The sequence below is a fragment of the Anopheles merus genome, unplaced genomic scaffold (genome assembly GCF_017562075.2).
Source record: "Anopheles merus strain MAF unplaced genomic scaffold, AmerM5.1 LNR4000078, whole genome shotgun sequence".
Taxonomy (NCBI): Eukaryota; Metazoa; Arthropoda; class Insecta; order Diptera; family Culicidae; genus Anopheles; species Anopheles merus.
In genome coordinates, this window is record NW_024427658.1 from 89,283 (window position 1) to 100,256 (window position 10,974).

General features: G+C 46.9%; 1 protein-coding gene and 2 long non-coding RNA genes across 3 annotated transcripts; 1 reads left to right on the forward strand and 2 right to left on the reverse strand.

Moving 5' to 3' along the window:
• Positions 1–2,841: 2,841 nt before the first annotated feature.
• LOC121601366 lies at positions 2,842–3,051 on the reverse strand. Its single transcript, XR_006006088.1, has 2 exons — positions 2,938–3,051; positions 2,842–2,879 (listed from the first exon to the last, which is right to left on the reverse strand). It is a non-coding gene; the product is annotated as an uncharacterized LOC121601366 (long non-coding RNA).
• A 5,967-nt stretch (positions 3,052–9,018) lies between these two features.
• On the reverse strand, positions 9,019–9,228 carry LOC121601365. The gene is made up of 2 exons (XR_006006087.1): positions 9,115–9,228; positions 9,019–9,056 (listed from the first exon to the last, which is right to left on the reverse strand). It is a non-coding gene; the product is annotated as an uncharacterized LOC121601365 (long non-coding RNA).
• Positions 9,229–9,856: 628 nt separating this feature from the next.
• LOC121601367 lies at positions 9,857–10,267 on the forward strand (the record flags this gene model as incomplete). The annotated part of the gene is made up of 1 exon (XM_041930179.1): positions 9,857–10,267. A coding segment is annotated over exon 1 (411 nt), but the record flags the coding sequence as incomplete, so codon positions are not given.
• Between the last annotated feature and the right edge of the window lie 707 nt (positions 10,268–10,974).

Below are 10,974 nucleotides of genomic sequence, written 5' to 3' on the forward strand. Positions count from 1 at the left end.
CGAACGCCAACGCATCTTTCTTCTTGCTCGTCTGTTGCGAGTACTACGAGAAAATGCCCACACTGCCAACATGGCCATCTGCTGGGAAACTGTTACAAGTTTATCCGCCTTCCGCTGTCTGAACGTATGCAGATAGTCCATACGAAGAGGGTATGTAACAATTGTTTAAAGGTAGGACATGTAGTACGTAGCTGCCCTGCGGTACATAATTGTAAACATTGTGGAGAGAGGCATCATTCTTTGTTGCATCGCGGTTCGAATAGCGCACCCGAAAGCCGAATGGAATCTAGTATGGCGATGTCAGCCTCTCCCGGTCCTCACAAAGCCATAAATGAAACTGTAGTGCACAGCCAAAATGCCGCGGGAGACATCGAGATAAATGAGCATGTTTTTCTTCTCACTGTGCGATTAGTTATTGTTGACGCATTTGGCCAGGAACATCCGGTTCGCGCTCTGCTGGATAGCGCGTCGCAGCCGAACTTAATGACCAAAAGACTCGCATGTTTACTTCAACTACCACGAGAGAGAGCGAATGTAAAAATCAACGGTGCTGGCAGTTGTACATCTCATGCTCGAGAAGCGGTCGTAGCTGAAGTGGTGTCGAAGAAGCAACCATTTAGTTGCACAATGAAGTTTTTGTTGATGGACAAGTTAACTGCTAACCTTCCTACTCAAGACGTATCTATCGCTGATTGGAAAATACCAGAAGGAATCGTGTTAGCTGATCCTCAATTCAATAAAGCACAGCCAGTTGACTTGATCATAGGGGCTAAACACTATTACTCTTTGTTCCCCTCCTCTGCGCGTTTGCAGTTATCTGATCAACTTCCGTGGCTGATTGAGAGTGTATTTGGTTGGATCGTAGCCGGCTCAGCAACTGCACAATTTCCTCCTCATTCTCCTGTGTCACAAGTATCTGCAGCCGTGTGCATGTTATCGCTGGAAGAAAGTATGGAGCGGTTTTGGAAGATCGAATCGCTGCAAAATAAAGATGGATACTCTCCCGAAGAAAAGAGGTGTGAAGAGCTGTACCAGAAGACGACGGAGAGAAATGAAGAAGGTCGATATATCGTACGCATGCCACGTCATCCTGACTTTGGACTGAGGCTTGGCGAATCTAAGTCAGGAGCACAGCGCAGATTTCACCTTCTGGAGAAAAGGTTTGAACGCGATTCAAAAGTGAAGGAGGAGTATCACGCGTTCATGAGAGAGTATCTGGATCTTGGGCACATGACTGCAGTACGTAAAGGAACGCCGGAACCTACAGAATGTTATTATTTGCCACACCACCCTGTATTTAAAGAAACAAGTACCACGACCAAAATACGGGTAGTATTTGATGGCTCGGCGAAAACCACAAGTGGCTTCTCTCTTAATGAATAGCTTTGCGTTGGCCCAGTGGTGCAAGATGATTTGCTGGATCAATTGTTGCGTTTTCGCACATACCGTGTTGCATTAGTTGGAGACATTGCCAAGATGTATAGGCAAGTGTTACTGCACCCTGATGATCGGGCTCTTGTACGCATTTTGTATAGATTCTCACCACAAACACCCTTTGCAAGAATATGAGCTGAATACCGTAACGTATGGACTGGCTCCTTCTTCGTTTCTTGCGACACGAACGTTAGTGCAATTGGCAGAGGATGAAGGTGCTGTCTACGCTCTTGCTGGATCCGCGCTGAAGAAGAATTTTTATGTCGACGATTTTATCGGTGGAGCGCAATCCATCGAAGCTGCCATCCAGTTGCGGAAAGAGTTGAGCGTTCTACTGAGCAAAGGAGGTTTCGAGCTGCGAAAATGGACGTCCAATCGTCTAGAGGTGCTTGAGGGTTTGGATGATTCGCAGATCGGTACAAAATCATCGTTGTGTTTCGCTACCCATGAAACGGTGAAAACCCTTGGCATCAGCTGGCAGCCTCAAGAAGATGTGTTGCAATTTGATTGCATGATACAGCCAGACAGTGCAGTCGCAACAAAACGGTCAGTACTTTCCACTATAGCTAAAATGTATGACCCTTTAGGAATGATGGCTCCAATCATCATTCGCGCCAAAACCATCATGCAGGAGATGTGGGTGTCTTCGTGCGATTGGGACGATCCTTTGCCTGATTGTATTGTTGCTAAATGGAAGCAGTTTCAACGCGAGGTATCTTCTTTGACCAATTGTAGCATGGATCGCTATGTGTTGCTTCCTAATGTAACCAAAATGGAACTGCACACGTTTGCTGATGCGTCCATCGCTGCGTACGGAGCATGTACTTATGTGCGGTCGGAGGAAGCTGGTGTTGTTCGTGTCGTGCTACTGGCATCGAAGAGCAAAGTAGCGCCACTGAAGCGGTTATCCATCGCTCGACTTGAGCTGTGTGCCTGCGTCCTTGCTGTGCACTTACATAACCGCATTAAGCGTGCTATCGACATGAGGATAGATGGATCGTGGTTTTGGACCGATTCGTCAATTTGTCTAAATTGGTTAAAGCAGCCGCCGAATACATGGAAGACATTTGTTGCCAATAGAGTTTCCGAGATACAGCATTTTACCGCCGGATGCAAATGGAAACACGTTGCTGGAATTGAGAACCCAGCTGATTTAGTATCTCGTGGTATGTCAGTTGCTGATTTTAACGAGAGTCGATCGTGGAAACATGGGCCTTCGTGGCTCGCGCTCTCAGAGAAGTTTTGGCCCGTATCCGATCCTTCTGAAGGAGATGATGAAGAGAGAGCGCTGAAGGTGTTGCAGACATCGATTCATACGGCGCCGAGTTACAATTGGTTTTTCCTGCGTTGGTCATCGTATACTCGCCTTGTAAATGTTGTTGCATATTGTTTACGATTTGCCACGTACCTTCGGCAACTTGTTCAGCAAAAAAGGAGCAACAATTCTGCGGATATTTCGACGAATGAAGTGAATGAGGATGCAATCTCTGCAGAAGTGCTCACCGTTCAAGAGCGAGTAGAAGCCGTCAACGTTTTAGTCCGTCTTGCGCAGCGTGAAGTATTCGCCGAAGAATTACGGGATCTAAAAGAACGAAAGCAAGTGAGAAAATGTTCGGTTTTAAATCGACTTACCCCGTTCCTTGACGAAAAGGAAATCATCCGAGTAGGCGGTAGGCTAAACTTTGCGCAACTGCCCTTCCAAACCAAGCATCCTGCGGTTCTCCCAAAACATCACCCGTTGGCTCGTTTGATTGCTGAACATGAGCATCGTGTATTGCTGCATGGTGGAGGTCGTGTATTACTTTCACACATCCGTGAGGAGTTTTGGCCGATGAATGGACGAATGCTTGTCAAAAGCGTTGTGAGAAGCTGTTATCGATGCAATCGTTACCAACCTGCACTTGTGGAGCAGCAAACTGGTCAGCTGCCATCCGGAAGAGTGCAGCCGAGTCGACCATTTGCAGTTACTGGGGTTGATTATGCTGGACCGTTCTACTTGAAACCAGTACATCGTCGTGCCGCATCGTTGAAGGCGTACCTGTGCGTGTTTGTCTGCTTTGCTACAAAGGCAGTCCATTTGGAACTTGTTGGTGATTTGTCCACGCAAGGGTTTTTAGCTGCCCTAAGAAGATTCTGTGCAAGGAGAGGCTTACCAGAGCATTTGCACTCAGACAACGGGAAGAACTTTGAAGGAGCTAGGAACGAATTGAAGGAGTTATTCGAGCGGCTGTCCAATGAGGCCGAGATGGGCGCCATCGCAAAATCATGTGCTGAGCAAGGTATCCGATGGCACATGATACCACCCCGAGCACCACACTTTGGCGGTCTCTGGGAGGCTGCCGTGAAGACTGCAAAACGTCATCTGTTTCGTCACCTTGGGAGCACACGCCTTTCCTTCGAGGGCTACTATACGGTGCTGCATCAGATCGAGGCTGCCATGAATTCTCGTCCTCTATTGCCGGTATCTGATGATCCTAATGATTTAGCTGCACTAACCCCGTCTCATTTTTTAATAGGCACGTCCATGGTTGCCTTGCCAGATCCCGATTTCCAACACGTACCTATGAACACTTACGAGCACCTGCAGAAGCTTCAACTACTAGTGCAGAAGTTTTGGAAGCACTGGCAGAAGGAGTATCTCCAGGAAATGCAGAAGGTCCCGCGATCGAACGCACGAGCTGATGACATCCAGCCTGGAAGGATGGTGATTGTGGTCGACGAGCTACTCCCTACCACACGTTGGCCGTTAGCGCGTATAACTGATACTCACCCCGGACTGGACGGACTTGTACGAGTTGTAACGTTGCGTACCGCCAAGGGAACGATTAAGCGTCCGATTACGAAAATTTGCGTTTTACCCACTAGTAATCACACACTTTAAAGAACGTTGAGTTGAAAGCACATGTTTATTAGAAGCGGAGCCGCCTTGACAGGTGAAAGTTTGTTATTGTTTTGCTGTTGATGTCCCATCAAGGCGGGGAGTATGTTTACGTTTCATGTTTTTAAATGCCCATAGTTCCGAGTGAAATATTTCACTTGCGTTATTTGCATATGCGTTTCACCGATAAACGAAACGATTGACAGGTGCTGTTTGTGTGTATTGGTAGGGAATTAGATCGCGGGAATAAGCTGCCATAATGATATTCATTCTTGTAACCGACCACGAAGGAGAAACGGCTCTCGACAGCGCGCGTTAAATAAAGTATGTAAAATTGTGAAAGCGTGTTCTGGTTTTCTTAAAAATATAGCACAACGTAGGGATTTGCGCGATCATAAATTGGTGCCGTGACCAGGATTGCTGCGGAAATTTAATTACATAACTTTTGTGCCTGTTTGTCCGTTTATTTGGTGCTCCGTCCCTTCACAGTACCGTCTTTCTGTGAACGTTTGTGACACTACTTTCTCCTTCGTGATTTGTGAACATTCTTTTCGGTTAAATCGTGGACCTTACACATCGTTATTTCGCTAGTTGCTGATTCGCGTTTTTTGGTTTAAAGTGTTTGTGCGCCCGTGTTTTGTCCTGCTACGTCTGTACGTTTGCTGCGTAGCAATTGCGACAGTTTTTCGGCCACACCTTTTTTGGACACCATTTTCAAAAATCAGGACTAAGATTTTGTGCGTTACGTTTTCCGTGAGTGTTTGATTTATTCGTCGTGTAAATCGTCTTCTACGTTAGGATACGATTCTTTGAACATTTACGCGTTCGTGTTGTAACCCCGTCCCGCGTTCCGCGTCTCGCGTCCGATATTTCCGTATTCTACACGTCGGTTTAAGTGTCGATTGGTTTCGCGCGCAAAATCGTCATCTTAGTTCATCGTCCTCAGTGCATCAAAAATGGCCAACATGGAGCTCCTGCTTTCCCGCCGCTTAACCCTGGAAGAGAAATTGAACCGAGCATCTGTTTTCGTGTCGAACTACGTTCCTGCTAGAGACTGCTCCCAAGTACCGTTTCGAATTGCGGAACTTGAGAATCTGGCGGCCGAATTCGACAATGTTCAGCAGCATATCGAAAACTTGGCACCATCAGAGTTACGTGGAGAAGAAGGCCAAGTTCGTGCTGTCATCGAAGAGAAGCTGTACGTCACGAGAGCATCGTTAAGTGCGCTTTTGCCGCACGCGTCCTCCGCTACTTCATCTGCCAGCAGCGTGGCAGTGTCCGGCATAAAACTGCCTACCATTGCCCTACCGGAGTTTAGTGGAGACGACATGCATTGGGCTGCTTTTCGTGACACGTTCGAAGCGCTTATACACAACAATTCCGAGGTAATGGAAATTCAAAAATTCCATTATCTTCGCGCTGCATTAAAGGGTGAAGCTGCGAAGCTCATTGAATCGGTTCCATTATGCGCAGGAAATTATCAGATAGCTTGGAAGTCTTTGGTGGATCGCTACGCTAATGACTATCTGCAAAAGAAGAGACACCTGCAGTCAATATTTTGTATGGCCCGTGTAACTAGGGAATCTAATGTGGCCCTGCATAAGCTCGTGGACGATTTTGATCGTCATGTTAAAAATGCTGCAGCAACTCGGCGAGAAAACGGAGCATTGGAGCACCATGCTAGAGTATGTGCTGTGCACCAAGCAGCCAGAAGAGACCCTAAAAACGTGGGAAGATCATGCCTCCACATTAGAAACGCCTGACTACAATACTTTGATCGAGTTTCTGCAACGAAAAATGAGAATACTTGAGTCAATCTCCATGAACCATCAATCGAGCAGAGAGCCTACCTACCCACAGATGAGACGAACGCCAACGCATCTTTCTTCTTGCTCGTCTGTTGCGAGTACTACGAGAAAATGCCCACACTGCCAACATGGCCATCTGCTGGGAAACTGTTACAAGTTTATCCGCCTTCCGCTGTCTGAACGTATGCAGATAGTCCATACGAAGAGGGTATGTAACAATTGTTTAAAGGTAGGACATGTAGTACGTAGCTGCCCTGCGGTACATAATTGTAAACATTGTGGAGAGAGGCATCATTCTTTGTTGCATCGCGGTTCGAATAGCGCACCCGAAAGCCGAATGGAATCTAGTATGGCGATGTCAGCCTCTCCCGGTCCTCACAAAGCCATAAATGAAACTGTAGTGCACAGCCAAAATGCCGCGGGAGACATCGAGATAAATGAGCATGTTTTTCTTCTCACTGTGCGATTAGTTATTGTTGACGCATTTGGCCAGGAACATCCGGTTCGCGCTCTGCTGGATAGCGCGTCGCAGCCGAACTTAATGACCAAAAGACTCGCATGTTTACTTCAACTACCACGAGAGAGAGCGAATGTAAAAATCAACGGTGCTGGCAGTTGTACATCTCATGCTCGAGAAGCGGTCGTAGCTGAAGTGGTGTCGAAGAAGCAACCATTTAGTTGCACAATGAAGTTTTTGTTGATGGACAAGTTAACTGCTAACCTTCCTACTCAAGACGTATCTATCGCTGATTGGAAAATACCAGAAGGAATCGTGTTAGCTGATCCTCAATTCAATAAAGCACAGCCAGTTGACTTGATCATAGGGGCTAAACACTATTACTCTTTGTTCCCCTCCTCTGCGCGTTTGCAGTTATCTGATCAACTTCCGTGGCTGATTGAGAGTGTATTTGGTTGGATCGTAGCCGGCTCAGCAACTGCACAATTTCCTCCTCATTCTCCTGTGTCACAAGTATCTGCAGCCGTGTGCATGTTATCGCTGGAAGAAAGTATGGAGCGGTTTTGGAAGATCGAATCGCTGCAAAATAAAGATGGATACTCTCCCGAAGAAAAGAGGTGTGAAGAGCTGTACCAGAAGACGACGGAGAGAAATGAAGAAGGTCGATATATCGTACGCATGCCACGTCATCCTGACTTTGGACTGAGGCTTGGCGAATCTAAGTCAGGAGCACAGCGCAGATTTCACCTTCTGGAGAAAAGGTTTGAACGCGATTCAAAAGTGAAGGAGGAGTATCACGCGTTCATGAGAGAGTATCTGGATCTTGGGCACATGACTGCAGTACGTAAAGGAACGCCGGAACCTACAGAATGTTATTATTTGCCACACCACCCTGTATTTAAAGAAACAAGTACCACGACCAAAATACGGGTAGTATTTGATGGCTCGGCGAAAACCACAAGTGGCTTCTCTCTTAATGAATAGCTTTGCGTTGGCCCAGTGGTGCAAGATGATTTGCTGGATCAATTGTTGCGTTTTCGCACATACCGTGTTGCATTAGTTGGAGACATTGCCAAGATGTATAGGCAAGTGTTACTGCACCCTGATGATCGGGCTCTTGTACGCATTTTGTATAGATTCTCACCACAACACCCTTTGCAAGAATATGAGCTGAATACCGTAACGTATGGACTGGCTCCTTCTTCGTTTCTTGCGACACGAACGTTAGTGCAATTGGCAGAGGATGAAGGTGCTGTCTACGCTCTTGCTGGATCCGCGCTGAAGAAGAATTTTTATGTCGACGATTTTATCGGTGGAGCGCAATCCATCGAAGCTGCCATCCAGTTGCGGAAAGAGTTGAGCGTTCTACTGAGCAAAGGAGGTTTCGAGCTGCGAAAATGGACGTCCAATCGTCTAGAGGTGCTTGAGGGTTTGGATGATTCGCAGATCGGTACAAAATCATCGTTGTGTTTCGCTACCCATGAAACGGTGAAAACCCTTGGCATCAGCTGGCAGCCTCAAGAAGATGTGTTGCAATTTGATTGCATGATACAGCCAGACAGTGCAGTCGCAACAAAACGGTCAGTACTTTCCACTATAGCTAAAATGTATGACCCTTTAGGAATGATGGCTCCAATCATCATTCGCGCCAAAACCATCATGCAGGAGATGTGGGTGTCTTCGTGCGATTGGGACGATCCTTTGCCTGATTGTATTGTTGCTAAATGGAAGCAGTTTCAACGCGAGGTATCTTCTTTGACCAATTGTAGCATGGATCGCTATGTGTTGCTTCCTAATGTAACCAAAATGGAACTGCACACGTTTGCTGATGCGTCCATCGCTGCGTACGGAGCATGTACTTATGTGCGGTCGGAGGAAGCTGGTGTTGTTCGTGTCGTGCTACTGGCATCGAAGAGCAAAGTAGCGCCACTGAAGCGGTTATCCATCGCTCGACTTGAGCTGTGTGCCTGCGTCCTTGCTGTGCACTTACATAACCGCATTAAGCGTGCTATCGACATGAGGATAGATGGATCGTGGTTTTGGACCGATTCGTCAATTTGTCTAAATTGGTTAAAGCAGCCGCCGAATACATGGAAGACATTTGTTGCCAATAGAGTTTCCGAGATACAGCATTTTACCGCCGGATGCAAATGGAAACACGTTGCTGGAATTGAGAACCCAGCTGATTTAGTATCTCGTGGTATGTCAGTTGCTGATTTTAACGAGAGTCGATCGTGGAAACATGGGCCTTCGTGGCTCGCGCTCTCAGAGAAGTTTTGGCCCGTATCCGATCCTTCTGAAGGAGATGATGAAGAGAGAGCGCTGAAGGTGTTGCAGACATCGATTCATACGGCGCCGAGTTACAATTGGTTTTTCCTGCGTTGGTCATCGTATACTCGCCTTGTAAATGTTGTTGCATATTGTTTACGATTTGCCACGTACCTTCGGCAACTTGTTCAGCAAAAAAGGAGCAACAATTCTGCGGATATTTCGACGAATGAAGTGAATGAGGATGCAATCTCTGCAGAAGTGCTCACCGTTCAAGAGCGAGTAGAAGCCGTCAACGTTTTAGTCCGTCTTGCGCAGCGTGAAGTATTCGCCGAAGAATTACGGGATCTAAAAGAACGAAAGCAAGTGAGAAAATGTTCGGTTTTAAATCGACTTACCCCGTTCCTTGACGAAAAGGAAATCATCCGAGTAGGCGGTAGGCTAAACTTTGCGCAACTGCCCTTCCAAACCAAGCATCCTGCGGTTCTCCCAAAACATCACCCGTTGGCTCGTTTGATTGCTGAACATGAGCATCGTGTATTGCTGCATGGTGGAGGTCGTGTATTACTTTCACACATCCGTGAGGAGTTTTGGCCGATGAATGGACGAATGCTTGTCAAAAGCGTTGTGAGAAGCTGTTATCGATGCAATCGTTACCAACCTGCACTTGTGGAGCAGCAAACTGGTCAGCTGCCATCCGGAAGAGTGCAGCCGAGTCGACCATTTGCAGTTACTGGGGTTGATTATGCTGGACCGTTCTACTTGAAACCAGTACATCGTCGTGCCGCATCGTTGAAGGCGTACCTGTGCGTGTTTGTCTGCTTTGCTACAAAGGCAGTCCATTTGGAACTTGTTGGTGATTTGTCCACGCAAGGGTTTTTAGCTGCCCTAAGAAGATTCTGTGCAAGGAGAGGCTTACCAGAGCATTTGCACTCAGACAACGGGAAGAACTTTGAAGGAGCTAGGAACGAATTGAAGGAGTTATTCGAGCGGCTGTCCAATGAGGCCGAGATGGGCGCCATCGCAAAATCATGTGCTGAGCAAGGTATCCGATGGCACATGATACCACCCCGAGCACCACACTTTGGCGGTCTCTGGGAGGCTGCCGTGAAGACTGCAAAACGTCATCTGTTTCGTCACCTTGGGAGCACACGCCTTTCCTTCGAGGGCTACTATACGGTGCTGCATCAGATCGAGGCTGCCATGAATTCTCGTCCTCTATTGCCGGTATCTGATGATCCTAATGATTTAGCTGCACTAACCCCGTCTCATTTTTTAATAGGCACGTCCATGGTTGCCTTGCCAGATCCCGATTTCCAACACGTACCTATGAACACTTACGAGCACCTGCAGAAGCTTCAACTACTAGTGCAGAAGTTTTGGAAGCACTGGCAGAAGGAGTATCTCCAGGAAATGCAGAAGGTCCCGCGATCGAACGCACGAGCTGATGACATCCAGCCTGGAAGGATGGTGATTGTGGTCGACGAGCTACTCCCTACCACACGTTGGCCGTTAGCGCGTATAACTGATACTCACCCCGGACTGGACGGACTTGTACGAGTTGTAACGTTGCGTACCGCCAAGGGAACGATTAAGCGTCCGATTACGAAAATTTGCGTTTTACCCACTAGTAATCACACACTTTAAAGAACGTTGAGTTGAAAGCACATGTTTATTAGAAGCGGAGCCGCCTTGACAGGTGAAAGTTTGTTATTGTTTTGCTGTTGATGTCCCATCAAGGCGGGGAGTATGTTTACGTTTCATGTTTTTAAATGCCCATAGTTCCGAGTGAAATATTTCACTTGCGTTATTTGCATATGCGTTTCACCGATAAACGAAACGATTGACAGGTGCTGTTTTGTGTGTATTGGTAGGGAATTAGATCGCGGGAATAAGCTGCCATAATGATATTCATTCTTGTAACCGACCACGAAGGAGAAACGGCTCTCGACAGCGCGCGTTAAATAAAGTATGTAAAATTGTGAAAGCGTGTTCTGGTTTTCTTAAAAATATACCACAACGTAGGGATTTGCGCGATCAGTATCTTTGCTAAGCGATCGTCGCAACAATCTTAAAAACTTTTCGTTAAAAGTTTCGTGTTACCAAAATGCCCGCGAATAAGTGCGAGT